Source organism: Bufo gargarizans, chromosome 2 (assembly GCF_014858855.1).
Source record: "Bufo gargarizans isolate SCDJY-AF-19 chromosome 2, ASM1485885v1, whole genome shotgun sequence".
Lineage (NCBI taxonomy): Eukaryota > Metazoa > Chordata > Amphibia > Anura > Bufonidae > Bufo > Bufo gargarizans.
The window spans coordinates 61,579,797-61,606,084 of NC_058081.1; the positions used below are offsets into that span (position 1 = coordinate 61,579,797).

The 26,288-nt window shown below is 40.9% G+C and overlaps 1 protein-coding gene across 5 annotated transcripts in view; it reads left to right on the forward strand.

Moving 5' to 3' along the window:
• Positions 1-26,288, forward strand: part of FGFR1 (fibroblast growth factor receptor 1) — an 82,307-nt gene that overhangs the window by 16,754 nt on the left and 39,265 nt on the right. For 4 of the 5 annotated variants that reach the window (XM_044279029.1, XM_044279028.1, XM_044279031.1 and 1 more), the window contains exon 3: positions 24,135-24,398. The exons of the other annotated variant lie outside the window; for it this stretch is intronic. In XM_044279029.1, the coding sequence (XP_044134964.1) occupies positions 24,135-24,398 (264 nt within the window). The remainder of the gene's footprint in view (positions 1-24,134; positions 24,399-26,288) is intronic. 5 annotated transcript variants of the gene reach the window in all.

Genomic DNA, 26,288 nt, shown 5'->3' on the forward strand with positions numbered 1-26,288 from the left:
TCCCCATGGTCAGTGTTGGTCTCTGCAGGACTACCTCTTAACACGGACTCTAGAGGCAAGCTGAGGTAGATCGTTTCACTGTTTATTCAGTAAATGTTTCAGTGGCCCCCTTTCCATATGTTAAACTAAGAAAAACCTACACATTTGAAATTTCCGTTGACAAAGTATAAATCTTGGATGTACTTTGCAGAATTCAATGTGAAAGGAGCATAATAAAATAGAAAACAAGAGGAGCAAATTATGCGCCCAAGGGGTTGGTGTAGCTAGAACCAGCACCAGAAGGCGCACCCATTCTCTATAGTCACCTTGGATTCCCATGGACTTGTGTGATCCTTCTGTAGTTTTTTCATTACATGATAAGCATTTCTGAGCAGTAGAGACCATTCCCAATACTCTCTTCTAAAACATGTTCTTGCATATACTTCTTCCTTTTGACTGGGAACATCTGGTTTATCTCTTCTAGAATTCCTGACCATAACTCACTTCACCTACAGAGCTTCAGTGTTAAATACTGTTCCCCATAAGCCATACAGTGTCTCACAAAAATGTATCATGCCAGTTAGTTCTGCTTGATAAATCTTCAGTTATTCACCACAATTTGAAGTCCACCTGGGGTTACCTTCCCACCAACCCTCTTTTGTCCAGGTCACTTAGCACTCTGTATCTGGCACAGGAGATGTTCCTGGTTAAAGATTTGCACCTCTAAACCAAGAAGTTCATGATTCCTAATAAGAAGTTGGCTGTTTGGCAATCATTAGCTACAGTGTAAAGATTGACTTGTATGTAGAACACTTTAACATTTCTGGCTAACTGTCCCATACACTAATTGTATAATACTGATGTTCGGCCATGTTGCAAATTAAATGAGATGTATTGAGTAGCCTTGAGTAAGTCTTGCTCTGTTCCAACTTTGTTCATGGGATGAATATAGGTGACGTATGTAGCCTTTCCTTTCATGACAGATGTATGATAACTTGGTTGTATGAAGCATCAGTTAAATAAGAGGTTGTCCAAGTTTTGTTATAGTGATGGACTATCCTCAGGATAGGCCATCAATATCTCATCGGAGGGGTTCAACAACCTACACCCCCACCGATTAGCTGAAGGAGTAGCACCAGAGCCGGAACTATATAGTTCCGTCTATTATGTTGTAGAGTTAGACTAGTTTCAGCCATTGTTGGATACAGTTGCTGACAAGATTTGTGACGTCATTTGTGTCCTAGGCCCAGCTAAGTCTGCCCAGGTCACAGATCAAACCAGAGATTGATCAGTGATTGTATCTTAAGGCTCCCATAAACATGTGAGCAAAGTCACCTGAACCTGCTGATTTCTTATGTTATAGGGTTGTGCCGATTGGCTAGTTTGACACTAGCGGTGAAGATCCAGCAGGCTGTTTCCCTTAACTATAATGGGTACTGGTGAAGATCTTGCTGCATTCCAGCAAATATGCAGCGAATCAGCCAGAATAAAAGCGCTGTGGGCTCGACAGAGCCATACAAACTTCTGACAATGCCGGAATGCACAGAGATCCGGCAGGCGGTCCCCTGCTAGAGCAGCCTGCTGGATCATCACCACTGGTGTGAGACTAGCCTAAATCAGAATAGGTCTGACCCTTGTTCTCAAGGGCAATAAGGTATCTGGTAGTAGCTTCGTCAACTGCACACTGAATCGTATGCATACAAAGAGGTGAGAAGTAATAGCTCTAAGCCAATAGCTATTGAATATGTCCTATGGCCAGTCATGTGGTGGCATGTTGGCTATACACATGTGAGAGCTGTCAACCCAACCACTATCACTCAGAACCCCTTCATTCATGATTATCTTGGCCAAGCCTGTATGTTTCCTGAACGGGTAGAGGAGAGTGGTATCTGGCAGCGTCTTTTCTCCCCGAGAACAAAAAGACTGGGGGAGTTGAAATCCGACTGCCCAATCCTTCTCTCTCTTCCACATCCAACAGCCCTACCCCCAGTAAACTAATCTGGTACTCCAGGGATGCCCAACCTGCAGCCCTCCAGCTGTTGCAAAACTACATCTTCCAGCATGCCTGGACAGCCTACAGCTATCAGCCTACAGAAGGGCATGATGGGAGTCTTAGTTTTATAACAGCTGTAGAACCGCAGGTTGAGCATCCCTGTGGTAGTCTATTCCAGGCATCTGCTGCCCACGACCGGGATCCCCATTGACTATAATGGGATATGACTGTTTTCGTCCAGACAAATACCGCTGCGTGCAGCTATGCCGGATACGGTAGTTTGTTCTGTGTCGGACTACCGGATTAGTTTAATTGCATATGTAAACCTAACCTTGCCCAGTTCATAGCAAAAATCATCATGCTTCATGGTTTGTGAAAAAATTAGATTTACATTTTTGCTGTGATGACTAAATGATCTTCTTATTGACCAGAATCTGCAGATTTATGGATATTAAAAAAAGGGCCTACTATAGGGGTAATACTTACCCTATCACATGCGTGTGAGTGATTTATAATGGCTCTTGCCTCAGCCTGTGTTTAGAATGAGAGGCCTGTCTCCAGCACAGAGAGGAAGTAGATTAACATATATAAACAGTCATTTTGACCCACACACTTCATTAGCCAAAGGGGCCAGAAACATTTTTGTGCTGCCTCAACAAGAGGCACTGAGGAAGCTTTTGTGTCTGGGCTTGTGAGGAAAGGGGGGGGGGGGAGGGGGAGCGAAAGCTTCTCAAGAGGGGTGAGGGGGAAAAAAAATCACACTTTCGTGAAGGAGGGGGTCAGAGGCCAACTGGAACAGCTGGGGTCCTATGTTGTATGTTTTTTTCTTCCCTCCTTCAGGAATTAATCCCTCTTCTGAGGAATAAAATCTTTACTCACCAGAGTTGAAAATATAAATCGCTGAGCCGTGCAGCACCTTTCTGACCTTTCCTGAGACAATTATTTCCTGACCATAGAGAAGTTTAGTAGCTTTGCATGGTTATAATCACTGAGCATCCTCTTCCATTTTATGTATTGCTTTGCACTATGAACTTATTTAGAATTTTCCCACGATTCCACGCCATCTCTGCTCGTAGACTGAACCCACATGAATATATTAGGATTTGCTAAAAAAGCTATTCCATAATATAGCGTTACTATTAGAGATGAGCAAGTCGGTCAACATTTTTATAAGTTGACCGATTTAATTCAGGCCTGAATCGAAAGTGCCCCAGTTGGCCTGAAATCTCCTAGGACTTTCTTTATATATACAGTACAGACCAAAAGTTTGGACACACCTTCTCATTCAAAGAGTTTTCTTTATTTTCATGACTATGAAAATTGTAGTTTCACACTGAAGGCATCAAAACTATGAATTAACACATGTGGAATTATATACATAACAAAAAAGTGTGAAACAACTGAAAATATGTCATATTCTAGATTCTTCAAAGTAGCCACCTTTTGCTTTGATTACTGCTTTGCACACTCTTGGCATTCTCTTGATGAGCTTCAAGAGGTAGTCACCTGAAATGGTCTTCCAACAGTCTTGAAGGAGGTCCCAGAGACTATCAGCTGTGTATCCACCTGACTTCTCCACAACGCAACTGATGGTCCCAACCCCATTTATAAGGCAAGAAATCGCACTTATTAAACCTGACAGGGCACACCTGTAAAGGGAAAACCATTTCAGGTGACTACCTCTTGAAGCTCATCAAGAGAATGCCAAGAGTGTGCAAAGCAGTAATCAAAGCAAAAGGTGGCTACTTTGAAGAACCTAGAATATGACATATTTTCAGTTGTTTCACACTTTTTTGTTATGTATATAATTCCACATGTGTTAATTCATAGTTTTGATGCCTTCAGTGTGAATCTACAATTTTCATAGTCATGAAAATAAAGAAAACTCTTTGAATGAGAAGGTGTGGCCAAACTTTTGGTCTGTACTGTAATATATATATATATATATATATATATATATATATATATATATATATATATATATATATATATATATATATATATAAAAAAATCGAATCGCCAAAAAGTCAGATGCAATTCAAATTGTTACAAAATTCAGGTAGAAGACAGTTCATATTATTAATACTATCTTGATCTCAATTTTGCATTGTCGCAAGCGGACAACCCAGTTGCACCCAATAGTCTGCTTACACACTGGGTGTTTTGAGGATGTTCCATCTTGTTTGGCTGACGGCTATTCCTTCCAGCCACCTTCCCTAAATAATGCATGCTGAGCTTAATGGGGCATGTATGTGTTCTTAACGGGGACAAGAGAGTCAGCTACTGCCAGACCCATGATGACTGCTGATCTCCCCTGAGAATATAAGGATTGCGCAAGATGAAAATCAAAAGCCCGATCCTTCTCTTCCCCATTAGCTGCTGTCGAAGGAAAGCCAGGACACCCCAATCCACATAACATGGATGGCATTTTCTGATGGGTATGGTCACCTTACATTGAGACATTACCTTGTTCTTGGATCAGAGGTGGTGGTTTCTAAGGTTTTCCCAACTCGCCAGACCCTGTGTCATTTACATATACTTTGCAACAATTAAATGATTACATAAGTTAACTAACTTTTGAATATTACTTATCACCTAATGACTAACTTAAGCAATGGAGTTCCAAAGTTTCTTGACTTGTCTGTGCTAATTCACCCCGCCAAATGTTGTTTGACTTTTATTCCTGAGAACATAGGAACCCAAGTGGAAGAGTGCAAACAGGTTTATCATGTCTGCAGCATTGACACTTCCTATGTGATGCACATTAGTGATAACGTTACTTTTTGGAATGGATGTTATCAGTATTTGTCAAGCACAAAAGGAACCAATAAAGATAAGGATGGAAGTGGAATGGTGTAATAATGGAGGTCTGGGTGAAGATGCTGCACTTTCTTATATAGATTATCTCCTGATTCGTTTCAAGATTTTTGGTTATCTAAAGGATAGTCAGCAAAGATGATTTAGCCAATAATAATCCAGAGAATTAAATTTTATGACCTTTTGATTAGAAAAGCCATACAATTTGTTCAGCCACTGGGATCCACACTAATCCTGAGAATGAATAGAGAAGGAGGTGGTGCATGGGTTCACTCTCCATGTGAATGGCATCTATGGAAACCGTACAATGAATTGAACAAACTTCCATCTGTCCTACAACTCATGATGGTAACACAAGAGTAGTTTTGGAGAGTAGACACCTCAAGAAGTTTAGTAGCCCACAATCAAATATATGGGTAGATTCCTCACAAATCATGCGATCAGTTAACATTAAGTGGACTTCTCCTGAAGTAGGAGAGGCCATCATTTTGTGATCACTGAGGATTAGACACCTTGATAACCCACCAGGCAAGATAACGAAAGGTTTCTGGCACTCTCCAGGGACAACGGCTTGTGTGTGCCGAACATGACCATTCTCTGGATTTCCCTTCATGCCGCTGTCCTCCCAGATTCTCCACCGATCACACGTTGATGGCCCATCCTTATGTGTGTCATTAAAGAGATCCAGGCAATGCCTCATAGGAAAAATATGTAAATTATCGTTCCTTCAGTAGGAAACTAACTTGTACCACTGTCTTGTTTGGCTAATATGAGGTGGTTTTCTTCTTTGTGGAGGAGACCTAACTTTCATATGTATGGGATTCAATAGTTTTTCCATCAAATGGAAGTCACCCATAAACTCAACTCTGCTATATCTGCATGCATCTATACATGCCTGGTCTAAGCACCCAAAATATCTATGTATATATTATACAGAAATGCTCATACATGGGTAATAATGTTAACGTACTGTTGACTGTATATGCCGGATTCCCTATGAACTCTTGGTTTTTGTAAGTTGCTCATTACCTGTAAGTGCACTCCTCTATCTTTTTTGTGCTGTTTTTTTTGTTTAACCCAATTAAGTACAGAGATAATCCATGTTTTGTATAATCACTTATACAGATGCATTTGTAGTCAAGCACTGGGGCTTGTATGTGCAGAATTAATGAATCGCCTCCCCCCTCCCCCCCCCCCCCCCCCCCAACCCCTAGCAGACAAAGGGTGTTTGCTTGTCCTAGAGGTATTTCCTGGGTCAGGATGGATAAGGGATTTAAGTGTTTAACTAGAAAACATTTTTTTTCTACTTTTTCTTGGGGGAAACAAGTTTTGGGGAGATTCCAAGATGTAATTAGTTACTAGCAATTAAATGATATTTATCCCAGCATGCATATAAATAATGAAGTATCATTTGTGGAATTGGCACTTACAAGCCTTAGCCAGCCAAATTTTATAGATACGTTGTACTGTCTCTCCGTAGACACATTTCAGTAAACCTTAGTGTCTGCAAATGGATATAACATTGCCTACAATAATTTATACTGGAAAATTCAAGTTGCTGTTTTTTTAGGGGGAATATTCCACATACTACAGAGCGCTTTTATACATTTTTTGCTTATTTTAATTATTTTTAAGATTTGTATTTTTATAAATTTTTAGTATGATAGTTTTGTTTTTCTATATTTAAAAAGCTAAACCCGGTCCTAAACCGAAGACTAAGACAAATCCACACACCCCTTACGCACCCACACACTGCCCTCAGATGAACCAGCTGTGATGACAAAGGTGGTGTGTTATAGTTGGATAGTGTGGTTGGAAAAAGACATGTCTCTCAGATTCAACCAGGGGTTGGAAGGGTTGTGGGGAGCCATAATTCTATACATTTCCTTCCAAGTTCAGTGGAGTTGTTGGCAGGCCTTAAACTTGTCTACAGTGCTCTGTATGGGGAAGCCTGAGATGGTGGTGGCCATCTTGAAGGGAATACAAAAGGGACTAGAACGGAGGGCACCAGGTATGCTACAAGGCATGACTCATGTTTTAGGTATGGACTGGATCGATACTTTAATTAGGCATGTCCAATTAAGCACAAATGCATAGTGGGGTCATAATTGGTGCCGAGTGGTGATGACCTACAATACTGTTTATGTGCAGTCATTTTTATTATCCTGATTGTGTAGAATTTGATTAGCCCAGCACTCTCTCTGACATCCATGACATTGGTCCCAGAGCAGGTTTCCATCCATGATCATCCAATAGTCCAGTAGTACACAACAAAAGAAAGCAAGAAAGTTGAAGTATAGCAAACAAAAGGACCATTCAATGAAGGCTCGTTGGGCTACAGCATACTCCTATAGACATTGGGTGCCGTATTAGAGATCAGATAGTATACGGAACCGGTAATATCCCCTTGTACCAAGGCCTAAGTTTGCATTTCCTATGAGTATTAAACCAATATTAAAAAAATAATAATACTGTCAATAAAGTACGTTTTATGGGGTGGATATATTTTTTTTACACTTACCATGTACCACAATTGTTTGCGTTTGGCTCTGTAAAGATCTTTTTGCGTCATATATAAGATGTGCCATAGTAATTCTTGCCAGTTTTACCAAAGTTTTTAGGCATTTTTTTTTCTACTAAATTTTGAAACATCTCTTGTATGTCTTGATCACATTTTATGTGTCTTTCCACATGACCTAGCTGCGGGTTTAACCCTGTGTTTGTGATGAGTAACATATAAACATACAGCTTTCCTGTCATTGAAAGGGGGATTAAAAAGGTGTTACGTGGCTGAGTGCTTTTGCTTTATCCCTTCTCTAATATGTGGGAAACTTCTGACCCCCCATTCCTCTGCTAAGGTTTTGGGATTAGGGTACCCACAGGCCTTTTTTGTATGCTTCAGGAAGTAGAAGGGAAAAATCTGACTAGGCCCCATTGGCGTTTCCATGGAAACCAGCCAGTGCCTGCTGCTTAGAACCATTCACTAAGCTTTTGTCCTAGTTAGGCTTTGTTTAAGGCCTTTATGGCTAAATCTCCATCAGCATCAGCTTAGCTAAAGTTTGCATCCCATGCTTTGCTTGATTTGCATTTGAAAGCACCAATGTTTTCAACTTTTTTTTTTTTTTTTTTTACTTTTAGCTTTTTTTTTCTTCTTCAAAACATGTTGCGTCAGTTTCCCCTCAGTGTGTATTAATAAGGATTCCTTCCATGTGCTGTGTATATATAGGCCCTGCTTTTACTTTCCTAGTCCTTTTCATCCCTCCCATTCCTTCATTTCTGTGAAGCCCATGTAAAAGAAAATTGTTTTGCAGGCAAGCATATGTATACGTATGTGTGCGTACACGTATATACGTGCTGCATGCGTGGCCACCCTCCATTCATTTCTATGGGAGGACCGAAAATAACTGAGCCCCATAGAAGTTAATGGAGTGGTGGCCACACTTGTGCGGTGTGTTTCTCGTTCATTACATGGGGACTTCTATAAATAGCTGAGCGGGCCGCTAGGCTATTTTTGGAACTCCCGTAAGAATAAATGGAGGGCAGTGCGCCCTTTGGCACTGTTCTAAGTTTAGGTGCGAGTCCCAGAGGTGAGACCCACACCTATCAGACACAGGGGGCATATCCAAGCAAAATAGCCCCAATGTCCAAAATGGTAATATCCCTTTAAACAAAACTGTAAAGGCAAACTGGCTTAGTTGCCCATAGCAACCAATCAGATTCCATCTTTCATTTTCTAGGGGAGCTCTGAAAAATGAAAGGTGGAATCTGATTGGTTGCTATGGGAAACTAAGCCAGTTTTCCTTTGCAGTTTCTATCTTCCCCACCGCATATACACAGTGAGGGACATTTATTAAGACCAGCATTTTCCACACCGGTCTCAAGGCCCTCTCTGCTGCTGAAGGAAGAGCCAAAGTTATGTAGAGGCGCAAGCCTTTACATAAATTTGGTCATTCCTCCGGCAGGCCATGAGACAGACTTAAAGGGGTTTTCCAAGACTTTAATACTGATTACCTATCCTCAGTGAAAGACCAAGCACATCCCCCCAATACAATGTACGGCGGTGAGCTTGGTAATTATGGATAAGGTCACGGTGCTCGCAGGAGCGCCGGTGCCTTCTCAAACAGCTGATCGGCAGGGGTCCCAGGTGTCAGACCCCCACCTGTCAGATACTGATGACCTATTGCTGCGATTCTCACACAACGCAGAAATGATGTGTGAAAAAAAAAATAAATTAAACGCTCAGGTGCACAGACTGGGTCAGGATTCAAGGCAGGTGCGTTCACTTCATGCATTGCACCCGAGCGGGAAAACTCGCTCTTGTGAAAGGGGCCTTAAGCCATTTTCCACGCCAAAAACCAGCGTGGAAAATGATAAATGAGCTGGACCTGCCGGCCTGCCTGCTTTTCCGCCCATGCCACGCCCCCCTTTCCTGGCCACTTTGGAAAATTGGTGTGAGCGGGGAAAAGTAGCAGATGTTAACGCAAAACTGATGTGCAACAAAATCTGTGACTTTAATACACCACTATTGTGGCGTATATCGCTTAATAAATGTTCCCCCGTTTTTTTGGTTTTTGTTTTTATTAAAAATTTTATTTTAATTTGTTTTTGCAATCTTTTTGAAATTTGTCATTTCTTTGGTGCAGGAAATTTCTTGAAATGATTTATCTTTTCTAAATTTTATTTTTCTATGCATCAACATAAAGGCTGTCAAAGGAAGACTCTTTGATTGTAAAAAAAAAAAAATGGAAAATTTCCTGGCAAGACTGTATGTGCTGTCTTTGCACATGTAATTGGAAAGTTAACGTGATTATAGTATTTCATTTTGTTTTCTCTCAGTTTGTGTGAAAGTCAGAAGGCGGCGTCAAGGATTTAATTTGAAAGGAAATCTTATTTGCCACCTCCTAAGAAACCAGCACATCATAGAAGAGGCCGAGGAAACTTCCTGTTTGGATGAGATGTATTTGAGAGTCAACAGGACAAAGAAAACTATGAATTAACACATGTGGAATTATATACATAACAAAAAAGTGTGAAACAACTGAAAATATGTCATATTCTAGGTTCTTCAAAGTAGCCACCTTTTGCTTTGATTACTGCTTTGCACACTCTTGGCATTCTCTTGATGAGCTTCAAGAGGTAGTCACCTGAAATGGTCTTCCAACAGTCTTGAAGGAGTTCCCAGAGATGCTTAGCACTTGTTGGCCCTTTTGCCTTCACTCTGCGGTCCAGCTCACCCCAAACCACCTTGATTGGGTTAAGGTCCGGTGACTGTGGAGGCGAGGTCATCTGGCGCAGCACCCCATCACTCTCCTTCATGGTCAAATAGCCCTTACACAGCCTGGAGGTGTGTTTGGGGTCATTGTCCTGTTGAAAAATAAATGATGGTCCAACTAAATGCAAACCTGATGGAATAGCATGCCGCTGCAAGATGCTGTGGTAGCCATGCTGGTTCAGTATGCCTTCAATTTTGAATAAATCCCCAACAGTGTGACCAGCAAAGCACCCCCACACCATCACACCTCCTCCTCCATGCTTCACGGTGGGAACCAGGCATGTAGAGTCCATCCATTCACCTTTTCTGCGTCGCACAAAGACACGGTGGTTGAAACCAAAGATCTCAAATTTGGACTCATCAGACCAAAGGACAGATTTCCACTGGTCTAATGTCCATTCCTTATGTTCTTTAGCCCAAACAAGTCTCTTCTGCTTGTTGCCTGTCCTTAGCAGTGGTTTCCTAGCAGATATTCTACCATGAAGGCCTGATTCACACAGTCTCCTCTTAACAGTTGTTCTAGAGATGTGTCTGCTGCTAGAACTGTGTGGCATTGACCTAGTCTCTAATCTGAGCTGCTGTTAACCTGCGATTTCTGAGGCTGGTGACTCGGATGAACTTATCCTCCGCAGCAGAGGTGACTCTTGGTCTTCCTTTGCTGGGGCGGTCCGCATGTGAGCCAGTTTCTTTGTAGTACTTTGATGTTTTTTGTGACTGCACTTGGAGACACTTTTAAAGTTTTCCCAATTTGTTGGACTGACTGACCTTCATTTCTTAAAGTAATGATGGCCACTCGTTTTTCTTTACTTAGCTGCTTTTTTCTTGCCATAACACAAATTCTAACAGTCTATTCAGTAGGACTATCAGCTGTGTATCCACCTGACTTCTCCACAACGCAACTGATGGTCCCAACCCCATTTATAAGGCATGAAATCCCACTTATTAAACCTGACAGGGCACACCTGTGAAGTGAAAACCATTTCAGGTGACTACCTCTTGAAGCTCATCAAGAGAATGCCAAGAGTGTGCAAAGCAGTAATCAAAGCAAAAGGTGGCTACTTTGTTTCACACTTTTTTGTTATGTATATAATTCCACATGTTTTAATTTATAGTTTTGATGCCTTCAGTGTGAATCTACAATTTTCATAGTCATGAAAATAAAGAAAACTCTTTGTCCAAACTTTTGGTATGTACTGTGTGTGTGTGTGTGTGTGTGTGTATAAAGAAAATTGGCAGCACAGACCCAAAAGCAATAGCAAATAGGTGCAAAGCCCAAAGGGAATAAGCAATTACCCACAATATAAGAATCAAAAAGAGGGCAGCACTCCAAGATAAAAAAGAGAGAACTTTTAATCATCCAAGTGGTACAGCAACGTTTCAGCTCAACAATAGAGAAATGCTCTATTGTTGAGCTGAAACGTCACTGTACCACTTGGGTGAATAAAAGTTTTTTTTCTTTTTTATCTTGGCGTGCTGCCCTCTTTTTATATATTTATATATATATATATATATATATATATATATATATATATATATATATATACGCAACAGATACTATTTGGTGTCCATTTGAACTTGTTTGTTCCATTATAGCCTGCAGTATGACTGTGGACTCTTCACCCTGTTCTGTGAAGCAGAACAGGGTTAAACATTATCCGAGGTTTACAGGGTAAGAGTTGATGACTCGTTATATATGCAATCTAAGTTAATGAAGTATTATAATGTTTAGTGATACAGAAGTCCTCTTGTTTATCAGCTTGAGTGATTAGCTGCCCACAAAGTAAAGCGCACTGCAGTTCAGGAATGCTATTAATGAGAGCTTTACGTACAGATATATATATATATATATATATATATATATATATATATATATATGGTCATGTTCATTATGATGGCAACTCCACAAGTGTCATTGCACCAGTCACTGATTTCTTATATATATATTTTTTTTTGCTTTTAATGATCAATAACTAAAATTTATTTCGGAGTATGACAAATTGGCCTTTTCCAGTGACTCTCCACCTTATACCGCCATAGCGGTTTTAGGTCCAACAATCTGTGCCGATTCGTTCCATAGTATAGCTACGTAGCAGGTAGTGTTGAGCGAATCAAAGTATCCAAAGTGGACTTCGTCTAAATTCCAGGGAAAATTAGTTTCGCCGCAAAGCCAAATTTCCTCGTGATTAGTGGTAACGAATCAATTTGCATTTAAATAGCGGTAGAAAAAAAAATCATACTCGTCTCATCCATTTGAGCGCGAAGAGGCCGCTGCGGCCATCTTGATTGAAGAGCCCATGTGGAATCTCGTGCACAGTGACGTATGATGTATGGTTTCGCGCTGGATCTGCAACCAAGATGGCCGCGGCAGCCTCTTTGCGCTCAAATGGATAAGATTATATATATTTTTTTCAAACTGATTAACCCCTTTAAAGCCTTCATTTTTTATCTCGATCAGCAATGAATGGGGCATCTGAGGGGTTCAATGTCAGGGGTCAGCGCAATCGCCACAAAGCATATTTCTTTGCAAAATTCAGCAAAGCAGCCGAATTTAATTTTTATTTTTGTCAACTTCATTCATCTCTAGTAGCAGGCGAAGCTCCATTTTTCAGATACAGATTTCCCTTGGCCGTAGCTTTAAATGATGCATTTCTGTCTGTCTGCACTGGCCACTAGGGGGAGCTAGGGATGTTACTGCATACTATTATATTACTGAGTGTCCTGTATAATATGCAGTTGTTGACGTTGCTAAGTTTATTAAGCGATGGGCCACGTCCATAGTGACAGCATTTTAGTCTTCTTATTTTGTTTATCTCAAGACACTGGGAGACGTGGACCTCAATTGAAGTAGTCCACAGCCCCCATAAAAGGGGTTATCTCATGATTATTGTAAAAAAAAAAAAAAAGGAAAATCGGACATCATATAGTACATGATAATCTTTCTAACAAACCTAGAACCAGACCTCTACCTCACATGGATCCAGAGATCTCCACATTCATTGCTCCAATTACTCTGCTAGCTTTTATTTCAAGCTGACAGCTCAGCGGTTGAGTCCTTTGTCAGGTGGCATGTCCTTTTCTGCTGCAGCTCTCTTCCTATCACAGCTCAAGCGGCATGACCTTTTTGCTGCAGCTCTCTTCCTATCACAGCTCAGGGGGTATGACCTTTTTTGCTGCCGCTGTCTACCTGTAACTGTCACAGCTTCTAATAGTAGCAGTTAAAGAATGCAACTGAGCATGTGCGACCGCCTCAGCGAAGTGGACAGAAAAATAAGCAAGAAAAAAAAAAACTGCAGGTTTTGCTATACAGATGCATTTTATCGAATAACTCATTGTCTATACAAAATATTAAGTATCTAGATCCAGGACCTGGATAAAAAAAAAAATTTGAATATTGACTATTCTTTGTGGAACAACCCCTTTTAACTTTAGGTGATGTGTGCTTACGCACTGAAACATTGGCTTCTTGAGATTGAGGAATCTAATGTGCTTGATCTATATATATATCTATATATATATATCTATATATATATATCTATATATATATATATATATATATATATATATATATATATATATATATATATATATTTTTTTTTTAATTTATATTATTATTTTTTTTCTTTTCTTTTCTTACTACCGAAATATATTGTGTTCTCGCTTGTTAATTGCCAGGTCTTTGAGTGACTTGTCACTGATTTGTAAGGGTTGCACAGACACCTGATATGAGAAGCCTCTTTGTTAGCACCTCAGGAAGGAAACACACAGACATGGAGACTGACCATTCTTCAGGATGTATGTGTGAAACTGACGGCACGGATGAGCTGTCATATACGGTACCGATTCTTTAACCAAAGAATGTTTTACAATAAGATATCAAATGGCGTGGGAACAAAGGCTTCAGATCATATGTTCACTACTTTGGGCTTTAGGCACGTGGAGATGTCCCACTTTTCTCATATCGGTTACACACTGTACGCAGAAGCTTCAGTTTCTTCTGTAGGTCTACAAAGATTTTGCTGAGCATTGTCCACCTGTATCTATATGTTTCATCAGGGATTTAACCATGGGCAAAAATGAAATTTGAGCTTCTCCAATGGCCTAGGCTCGCTCCGGCATTGTTTAGGATTTTTTTTCCTCCACATATTATGGCACTTTTATGTGTTCCCTATGTGGCATATTATTGTCAGCACTATATAATAGTATCATTTGGGTATTGTGTGGTGGTATTTATCCACTATTGGGACAGTATTAATTCCAATTTCCCTTCTTTCAAAATCAAGGTTTGTATTAGAAAACAGCATTTCTTTTTGCAAGACTTCCCCTGAAGACTACCATCTTTTCCGATGATTGAGCTGTTCGCTGATTGTTGTCCTCCTGTTTTGATATAAGTAGCCCAGAGCAGGTCTGAAATTAAATCCTCTCCTGTGTCCGTCTTGCCACCTGAGCATCATCATTTACATCAGTTGCCTTGAGCAAGAATTTGAGCACCTAAGTTAATTTTCCCACCGTCTCTCCTGTCACAAGGAGAACAACAACAGATTAAATAAGACTCTTGCCTCGATGGTCTGAAAACCCGCAATTGCCAATAACTTTAAGTGATCGGCCACCTAACCTATCAAAAGGAGTGGCATTTAATGTCATTTAAACAATAAAAAAATGGGCTTGTCTGGCATCTACAGCCCATCTGACCTCATTTAGGGCCGTTCCCGTAATGGCCCCATTATGGGTGTAACAGGGTTATTCACTTGTATTCAAATCATCTTCGGGTCTGTCCCTCAACGCAGTGTTTTATGACCATATAAACCAGCAGAAAAAAAAAGAAAGCTGCATCTGTCACTTTGGAAACTCTTAAAGATAAAGAACAAAAAAAAAGTGCCATCAAAATGCTAAATAGCTCGTAGAAGTCTTTCCGATTTAATAATGGTTACCTAGCAACTTACTGCCTTCTAAAGCTTCTTTATTGAAGCTTCTGATTGTAGGAGCCAAGTCAATTGTCATTTAGAAGAAATAACCACTTCTGTTTCTTTTTATCTTTTTATTTCCCAGTGCTTAAACAGCGTAAAAGTATTCTGTATGATTTTTATTTTTGGCATAGCAAAAAATAATGAAAAAAAAATCGATTATATGTATTTTGTGCGGTAGCAATGGAATCTAGGTGCCCTTACATTTGCCCTCAGAAGCCCATTCATGCTAGGTTCTACAGAGTGTCCATATGTTCTCACACAGGAGAGGGGAGTAATTCCCTACAGACACCTCTGGTGGTGGCTTAAAGGGGTTATCCTGGAAAAGATGATGATGACTTGGACCCCCGCCCATGTGATAATGATGACCTATCCTGAGGACAAGTCCCAGCATCCCCACCGATTAGCTAATTCAGCGAGCCGCTGCGCTCACCGGAGTTCTGGTGGGTGATGCAGTCTTCCAAGGTTTCAAGGACGGCGCTGTACATTGTATAGTGGCAGTGCATGGTATTGCAGCCTAGTTCCATTGACTTGAAAGGAGCTGAGATGCAATTAGACCACGTCAAGGCCTTTTCTAAGAGTTGATTGGAGGGAGTCCCCGGTGTCGCACCCCCACAGATCTGATACTGATGACCTATCCTGAGGATAAGTCATAAATATCTTTTTTTTTCTGGGTAACCCCTTTAACTCCAGTGAAAACAGAAGAATTGGGGACCAAATTCAATTTGCCAATCCGTCTTACCCCTGACAGATTACGCTCAACCCCATACATAAGATAGTCAGCCGGTCCCAACGAAAATAGCAGTTTAGTTGACTTTACCTTTTATCTAAGCTTTTTTTTAGTTCTCTGCTTCCAACGAGGACCATTTCATTGTAGAATGATCTTTAGCTGAATATACTCTGTAGGGACTGATTTGCTAGATTTTTTTATTTTTTATTTCTATGCCAAATTATTTGTACCCATATTCTCAGTCAGTAAAACAGTGGCGTTTTAACTGAAAACTGCTTAAAAAGGTTATCTCATCATTGATATTTAAAATAAAAATCAGAAATCGTATAGTATGTGACAATCTTTCGAATGCACACGCAACTAGAGCAAGCCCTGTACCTTGTATGGATTCAGAGCTCTCGCCATTCATTGCTCTGCTAGATTTAATGGTGTTCAGCTCAGGGGGTGTGTCCTTTGTCGGGGAACGTGTCCTTTCTGCTGCAACCATCTCCCTGTTACTGTCACAGCTAGTGTTGAGCGAAGCCAGCTTCGGATGCTACATCGCTTTGTTCAAAACTTCGGATTAATACTGTGCGGAGATCCGTCTTCATACAGTATTAGGGTCCATTCACACATCCGTGTGTGTTTTGTAGATCCGCAAAACACGGACTCCGGCAATGTGTGTTCCGCATTTTGCGGACCACGAATTGCCGGCACTATAATAGAATACGCCTAATCTTGTCCGCAATTGCAGACAAGAATAGGACATATTCAATTTTTTTCGGGAATGGAAATGTGGACCCGGAAGTGCGGGTCCACATTTTCGGATCCGGGCAGCACATCATGTGGCCCCATAGAAATTAATGCAGAAAGAACAGAATTGCGGACGTGTGAATGGACCCTTAGAATGTATCTGCTCCGACTTTGTTGAATAACTTCGGTAGTTTGATTTTTAAAGTGGAAAACCACTTAAAAACTTGAAACCGAACTAGGCTTCGGTTCCGACTGGTACCTCGGAACCGAACCAGAGTTCAGTTTCAAGGATGCAACACCCGAAGCTCATTTCACTAAACACTAGTCACAGCCTTTAACAAAAGGTAGGACTGGTGGCAGTTGAAGTATAAAACTGAACACGTGCGTCCACCTCGGTGAGGTGGACAGAGAAATAAGAAAAAGAATAAAGTGCAGCGGCACTATACAGATACATATTATTGAATAACACATTGGTTATACAAAATTTTCGCTGCATTTTTTTTACACAAAAATAATCAGCTGCAGAAATGACCCGGAAAGTGTAGGGGAAATATTATTTGCAGTGCTGGTTTTTGACACTGGAGTTCCATATATGGTCAATGACCTTGCTCTAGAGATAGTGACATCAGAGGGGGATACATACTGTCCTATATAAAAATGAATGCCATGAGGAAAGAAAAAAATAAAAACACCAGGTGCTCATATTTGGACAAAACACCACAAAAATGCCTAAAAAAAAAAAAGACTAAAAAGCTGCACTAGTCAAGCATTTTTGGGGGACAAAGTGTGGCAGTACACTGTGAGGACCTGGTTTTTACTTGGTTGTGTGATAAAAGTGAAGGTGCTAAATACTTGAAGATCTTTTAAATACAGCGACCGTCCCATAAATCTGTTTACCTCTTTAGCCGGTACTCGCTGTTTAATTCCTTCAGTATTGCACTTTGCCTTTTTGAAAGTACACTCGGTACTGATTCATAGATTGCTGGACTCTGGCCTATGCTGGGGTGGTGCATAAAGGCTGCGTGTAAAGGTCATGTTATATGAATTCGTTTTTCCAAGAATACATTTTCGTATGTGTTTGTAATACTGTATTATAACCTAAACTAGAGAGTGTGAAGTATCTATATGGGTCTTAAGAGTTATTGTCATCTATCAAGTTTTACGATATATATATATATATATATATATATATATATATATATATATATATATATATATATATATATATATATATATATAGAGAAGGAAAGTGCGCAGCACTCCTTTAAGTAAAAAAGTGAAATTTATTCACACATGTCAGACAACGTTTCGGTCCTCTCACAGGGCCTTTTTCAAGTCAAGTGAGCACTTGACTTGAAAAAGGCCCTGTGAGAGGACCGAAACGTTGTCTGACATGTGTGAATAAATTTCACTTTTTTACTTAAAGGAGTGCTGCGCACTTTCCTTCTCTACTGAATTTGTCCCATATCGAGGGACCACCGCGGGCACCTGCACTATTATATTTGCACTGAAGGGAGTGCTGCCTGAATCTTTCTATGGATCTATATATATATATATATATATATATATATATATATATATATATATACACTGAATGTTGATCAATAATATGGTCACCATTATTGGTTGTGCAGTTTAGAAAACCCATTCTGAATACCCAATTCTATCCATCTATTCAGGGGGGTGAGCAGCTACAAAAGATACACCTCACTCTGGAGGACCGGGCTCATCTATGCTTCAGGGCTCATGCACACGACCATTTTTTTATTTATTTTTTGCAGCTCTTATGCGGACCCATTCACTTCAAGGGGACCGCAAAAGATGCCGACAGCACTCTGTGTGCTGTTTGCATCCGCTGGTCCGTTCTGTGGCCCCACAAAACAAAATAGAACATGTCTTATTCTTGTCCGTTTTGTGGAAAAGAATAGCCATTTCTATCATGGGCCATCCCGTTCTGCAAATTGCAGAACGCACAAGGCCAGCATCCGTGTTTCGCAGATCCGCAATTTGCGGTCGTGTGCATGAGCCCTTATGTAGACAACCCACTGATTTTAATGGAAATGCAGTAATTTTTTTTATCTCCCTGCGAAGGTGCTGCAGGGAGAATGCAATGGAAGTGACTGTGATCAACTTGTGTTCTGGAGAACATTTCTAATAAAAAGGCATTGTTCATCATTTTTACAGGGAAAGTTGTTGGTTTAAAATTTGTGTTTCTATCAAACTTAAAGTTGCTATAAAAATAGAACTTGTATTGTGTCTGTGTAACAAGACAGAGTATTGGCCCATATTTACTAATATGTCTGCACCAAAATTTGGTCTATAAGAGTGGCACAGTTTGGCACATCTTGGGTTTCTACACATGCATGCTCGGCTTAGCAGAAAAGGGGTGGTGCTTCATGGATAATGAAGTAGGGCCTAAGATGCACCAAAATTGCACCACCATTCTGGCATAAAAATCTGTCTGAAAGTAAGTCAGCCAATAGTTGGTACAGAGAAAAGTGTCTATTCCTGCTCCACATTTATCATCCAGCCAGAGTCTCTGTCTAACAAAGGCGCTGTCCGCATGGGGTTCCTTTAAGATGAGATAAGTGTTTCCCTTTAACGAATGGTGTTGGTACCCAGATATAGGAATGGCCAAGTGGTATAGGGTGGCCTATAATGCCCCTTAATGTTTTGTGCACATGTTACAGTGCTCCTACCTGAACACGACTGGTCCCCAGGCGTTGGCTCCGAAGCAGACAAACAGGCTGAATAATTGAGGGATTTGAAGAAATGATTGAGTCCAGACCTTGTATGTAGTTGAACAGCAGTTTACATGAATAAACGTTCATCAGAAACGGTCTTCAAACTGGCCTGTATGCTGCACTTTCCTTCTGTAGTCTTTCTTAAAAGTTATACCAGGGAACTTTCTATCTGGCTTCTGAGGCTTCAAGCTTCTGCCTCCATGTCCAGCTGAGCTTAGGGTGCTCCGGCTGGCTTGGTTTGGGCTTGGGTACGTCCCGAAGATACGTGGCCCTGCACACCTTCACCTAGCTTGGGGTAAGCTAGGACTGACCTCTAACTAGTCTCCACCCTTCCTTAGAGAGAGGGTTAGAATGGAAAGAAGGGTTCCATTCTCTCTAACTGTAGCTCTGCTATGCTTGCTGCCACCTACTGGTGAGCCAGGTACATTACATAACATGAACATATACAGTTGCATAAAATAGGAAATGCACAATGTGGAGTACTTGGAATAAATGCATAGATGAAATAATATTAGCATACAGAGATAGAAGCAGGGCATAAGAGTGGTAATGCCACTTGGGGGCGTTACATTTGTGATAAATCTGCTGCAGATGTAGACCGCTGCTCTAAGCTTACACCATCTTTAGAATTAGTAGATCCACGGCATTTAATGGGACATTAGACCTTTTAAAAAAAAAAAAATTCAGTGCCACCAAGATTAGGTGTTCCACTCCTTATGATAATAGAAGAACCTGCCATATAAATGTTTTCCCCCTCACTTCCTGTGTGTCCAGAAAAGGTTTGCTTAAGGTCACAGTGCACAGTGCACCACCCTTATCTTATTGACAGTGATTAGAACTGGACAAACAGATTTTCTGACCAACACACACACATCTTTTGTTATACACACCAACTATTGGTCTGATTGGACAGATAATCTGTTGGTGTAAGAAAGGCCTAAAAAAAACAGGTGGCTTTCTTCATATAGGTCTATTAGTCCTTTAGCGATTTACTGCCTGTGCAAAAGGGCCGCCGATTACCTGAAGAACACCTCTTTCCCCAACAATCGAAATGCTGATCTGCAGGTCTAATCTAGTCCTTAGGCTGGGCTCACACAGGCACTGTGAACTCTGGCAGTCTGTTCTAGTGTTGATCGCGAATATTCTAATCACAGATTTTTATATAAATATCGGCACTTCGAGAATTTGCAAAGATGGTATGATTTATTTATTTATTTTTGTTCATCAGTAACCTCCCTTCTTGCTTGTGGGCCAATGAGAAGGCTGCAATGTCTTTGTCTGAGGTTAGCAACATCCCTAGCAACCAATAGGAAAGCTGCCTGCCCCTTACTATACAAGAACCTCCCCAGCAGCCATTTCCTGCAGTTTTTTGCAGTTCTGATAGAGAGAGCAGTGACATTGCTGTGCTCTGTGCTTTCATCTGGATCCTATTCCTTATCCAATTACATTAGTTAGTTTTAATCATACCAGGGCTGTCTTTCATATTTATTGGACCCTGGGAAAGAATTTACTTGGCCCCCTGGATCCCGCCTTCCCACACCTTAGCATGCAATCACGCCCTCCACCACAACACACACACTCCATGATGAGTGGCCACTAGAGGTGTTCCTTGGCAGTAATGTAAATACTGGCTTTTTTTCTGAAAGGGCAGTGATTACATTAAAAAGCTTGCAGAGACATGTTATAGACACCAGAACTACTACGTTTTAGCTGTTGTGGTTCTAGTGACTATAGTGTCCCTTGATATAGAGGGGGGGAAAGAATCTGCCCAAAAGTATCAAATAAAATGGCTGTATCATAATTATAATTTTTTTTAAAAAAAAGCACAACTGTCACAAATGTATTTTGATTACTTTTTTATTTATTTTTACAATATGCAGATAGTACTGTACTACTAACCCCTCCATCCACCCCTACATACAGGGTAATACAGCGCCACATACCTCTTACATCCAGTGACGTCTCTTTGATATAGATGTCCTCTTTCCTTATCTTCTCATTTCAGACCAGACCACCATTTTTCTGCCATTTCTCGTCTCTGCTGTTTGACAAACAAAATCTTAGTTTACTACTTTCCCATCATCCCCCCCATCTTATGGACAAATCATCCTACCACCCCCAATACTGTGCCGCTGTGCTCCCAAATACTATACTGCAGAAACGGATAAATCCCCTGATAATAGTAGTACCATGCAGATAGTACCTTTCAATAATTGGCACACAGTGCCCTAAAATTACTGCCCAGCAAATAGTGCCCCTGACACTAATAGTGTAAACATAACGTCCCCTAAAAATAATTGTGGTAAGCTGATACTGTGCCAAGGTGCTCCCACAGTAGTAGTGCTCCTAAAAGTCCCACCAATAGGAATAATTCTCTACTAGAGCACACATGGTAGTAATAGTGCTCCTACAGTGCCCCCCAACATGTCCCCACTGTGCCCTAGAAGTAATAAGGCTCCCATAGTGCCCATACTAGTAATCATGTTCCCCATATACCCCTAGTAGTTGTAAAGCCCATCATAATGCCCCCCAGTAGTAATAATTCTCCTTATAATGTGCCAGTGCAATAAATACCCCCTTTTAATGCCCCCAGTTGAACTAATGTCACCATAGTGCCCCCATAATGTGCCAGTATAAAATACCCCTACATAGTGCCCCCAGTAAATGCCCCCATAGTGCTCTTATCCCCCTTCTTCCTAGTGCCCCCCAAAATGTATCAGTATAAAATGCCCCATATATAGTGCCCCAGTAGATGCCCTCAGTGTCCCCCCATAATTTGCATATATAAAATACCCCTTCTTAGTGCCCCCCATAGATGAGCCCATAATACTCCTCTCTCCCCTTCCCACCCACCATAATGTGCCCCAGTATAAAATGCTCCTATACAGAGCCCCCATATAAAATACCCCTTCTGTGTGGCCTCAGTAATGCCCCCAATAATGTGCAAGTAACAATTGCCCCCAGAGATTCCCCCCCCCCCCCAATCATGTGTCAGTAAGTAGTACCATATAAAAAAAATAAACACTTATACTTACCTACATCAGGCTGCCAGCAATGCGATGCAAGCCTCTTCAGGCCTGTGTCCTGCGCTGTAGGGCTCAGGCGGTGCAATGACAGTCGCGCCGCCTGCACTGGCCTCTGATAGGCTGCAGGCACTAGGCCTGCAGCCTATCAGAGGAACGGGGAAGGGAGACTCCTCTCTCTCCTCTGCCCTGCCGCAGCACATCTATCTGTATCGCTGTTCTGAGGACGGCGATACAGATGACTATGCCCTGCCCCCCCCCACTTGTCACCATGGCCGCGCCACCTGGGGCCATCGCCTCACTTTGCCTGATTGGCGTTCCGGCTCTGCTAACGCCCCCTGGAATTTTGCACTCGGGGCAACAGCCCCCACCCCATTCTACGCCACTGGCCAGCGGGGCTCAAGAGGCAGCTATCTTGAGCCGCCCAGGAGCAACTGAGCCAGGGGCAGCTGCCCCTTTTGCCCCGCATTAAAGATGGCCCTGGATCATATATATAATACAGATAGTTAGTGGGAGATAGTCAGTGTAGGTTAGATAGTGATATAGTGTAGCTGATAGATTCCAGTGCAGGGTGTTAGGTAGTGTGATGGGAATTGTTTCTCTGCTGTCCATACATACAGGCTACAGACATAGTGCTGTGATGTCACAACAATACTGCACCAATCAGTAATATCTACTCAGACCTGATAAAATGTGAAGTTGCATGTATTGCGCCAAAAATATGCGCATCATTAGTGCCGATTTGTGCAATCACAAAAATGATGACTGGAGATCATGAATTCTAGAATTCGCAAATTTATTGCGAATATTATGCCAAAAATTAGCAAAATATCGCAAAAACTAATATTGCCTATGCTGTATAACACTAGTCTGTCCAGAGGAGGAACAGATTGCCAAAATTCACTGTATCCGCTGTATAGCACCGGATCCCATTTCACTGTAATGGGAAGTGGCAGTGAGTCGGCATCTCCCCGTCATATATCCTGGCTTTCAGCCGTACAAAAAATGCTGCATGTAGTTTATTTTTTTGGTCCGGCCAAAAGCTGGCATATATGCGGGATACGGTGAATTCAATCAGTCTGCTCCTCCACCAAAAGAGAGTTCCGGAGTTCACAGAAAATATGTGAACCCAGCCTTAAAGGGTTACTGAAACAAGAGGTCATTAATGGACTTACCCATTTTATAGTAAGCAATCTGGGTCATGTCTGTGCTTCCTACCAGTAGAAATCATTTGGTCAGAAAATCTATCGGTGGTCTCTCGAAGGTCTGTTAATATCAATATGGCATCTAAAAATGTTATAGAGCCACATCAATTTCAGGACCTTTTCCACAGGTTTGACACTTTCACTTGTATGCTAACTTGATTGCTAAAGGTAGTTTCAGACTATCAGTTTTTAAAGCAGAAAGCCTTTAGTGTATGTTTGTGTTTTTGTTAATTGCAGCTTTGGTATTATGCTTTTCTTCTAATATTTAATTAACACTAACATTTTCTAGCTTGCTATCCAACCTGTTCTTCACCCATGAAGTACCTGCATAACATTTATATTTTCCACCTGATTCCTCAGTAGGAAGGACTTTAGGAATATTCACATATGCATGGAAGGATCTGTTTAAAGAGCATTCTCTATTTGGTCAGACCATCAAAATTTACCATAAATCCTGTGATGAATGGATCTACCTTAATTGGTAACCTTCAAAAAAACCTTAAGAACCTCACAGTTGTCACATCATTTAAAGCTAGTTCATCTCACTCCAGTCCCAACTCTTTTTTTTTTTCCTTTTTAAATTACCATTCCTTACAAAAATTAAGGCTCACATATAAAGCCTTATATTAAATACAAATATATTTTAATTCAGATTTTTTTTTTCTTCCCCCCACTCAGTTGTCCCAGAGTCCAAACAAGAAATGGAATCGTTTTTGGCTCATCCTGGAGACCCGATAATTTTACAGTGCAGGCTTCGAGAGGATGTTCAGAGCATCAGCTGGGTGAAAAACGGAGTTCAGCTTTCGGAGACTAACCGCACTCTCATAACAGGCGTTGCTATCCAGATTCTCAACGCCAGGCAGGAGGATTCTGGGTTGTATGTCTGCGTTACTAGTGGCCCATTTGGAACAGATACTGTTTTATTCAAAGTTAACATTTCAGGTTTGTAGCCGATGTCCACCTGAATTTGTCTTTGTAAAATGTTGTTTTCTTTGTGGGGTAAACTTAAAGAGATTCTCCAGAAATTTCTTAATGGGGCCCAAATAGCTTAATTTCTAATTTACATTCAATTCAGTCTTAAGCAATGTTCTTCGACATATGGAAGGAGGAAGTTAGTATTTCTCTGGCTATTTCTGTGCATCCATTTTCGAAGGAAAGGGTGATTTCAAAGAATCTGCCATGTTAGATTTTTTTTTTTGGGGCCAATTCCTCTGTTCATCTTTTAAAAAATGAACATTAAAGTGACTTTTCAGTCCCAAACCAAAAGTATGATCACTATACATTCGGAATTTATAGTCATCATGCCTGATGCCCTCCACTTTAGTTTGGTGCCTCCATTTCCAAGATTTGATCCCCCGACTTCTATCCAAAATGGACCCCAAAATCTTACACTCACCAATGGAGTTGGTTTCAGCAATAAGAAGACCCTCTTCTACTCCACTGCCCTGGGATAGATTAGAAGAAGACACAGATGGGATGGAAACAACACCAACAAAATCCGGCCTGGTTCTTCTCAGGGCAGTAGGAAGGGTGTTGTATAATAGACTTACCAATAGCAGTTACTTTCCAACAGCTGATTTGAATAGAAAAAGTTGGTAGAACAGATCTTTGGATTAGTGGCACCACAATTCAAGCAGGAGCCAGGTTTTATGAATATACCACTTTGGAACCGAACCAGAGTTCGGGAAATGTTTTTTACAGTATATATTAATTTCTGAAGTTATTATGCAAAGTCTTGCGAGACTTCGCGAAGTAATAACTTCGGCTCATCAGAGCCAATACATTCTAATACTGTACGGATCTTCTGCTCCATACAGTATTAGAACGAAGTTTTATGCGAATCGACTTCGGATCTTTTATCCGAAGTCGATTCGCTCATCCCCAATTATGACTATAAATTTCCATTGTATAGTCAGGTTTTAGTTTGACCACTTTCGGCCAGTAGCGTATGTCTACTGGTATTTGAAATACCGAGGATGTAAGTAGAGAAAGAAGTCAAATCGTGTCTCGCACTACAAGATTAATAAACATACTAATAATGAAAGTATGGAACTGCGGTTTACATATTTTTGAGCAAGCTGCTTGCAAATGCCTTGAACCCTATCAATGGCCTCATAAATTAGAAGCACACCCTACCTTGACTGCCACAATGTCCTTTGTTTCTATTTCATGTGACATGCAACTGCATCACTGCAGTATATCTATCTTGTAAATGGCCTTTGCACGCTAATCTGTAATGAAATGCATAGCATTAACACTTTTATATAGAACTGGTGAAAAAGGCCATTTATTTGACTTCCATTATTTGCTCAAAGAGGCTAAAAGACTTTCATAACTGCAAATAACCTATGCCTTGGCTGAGCTTTTGTAGACCTTTTCCAGATATGTCATCTCTTGGGGTGCAATGTGTATATGACAACGGAGACATGGTATTTATCATGACATGGTTTCTTATCAGACCTCTTTGCCCTTAATTTGGCTACATTGCTTTGAAATTGCTGATCAGTTTAATTTGACTTTTTGTGTAACCACAGGTGTTATCAGTTATTGGCACCTCGTATAATGGAGATTTTTCTTGTCGGTCAATTGTCTATAGACCATGGTAACAAGCGTCCGCATGAAGGTTCTTTAGCGATCATCTGGCAGTGTAATACTGACACTGATTACCCGATGAATGATCAAACGCTCTTTCATCGAGTAATCTGGATTTTTTAACATGTTAAATCCTGCTCTGGCGGTGGCAGATCGTGTCGTGTAATAGGCGCTCTGCTGACAGCAAACAATGAGACAGTATAAGGACGAGCGATGCATTAGCGATCGGTCGAGATCACT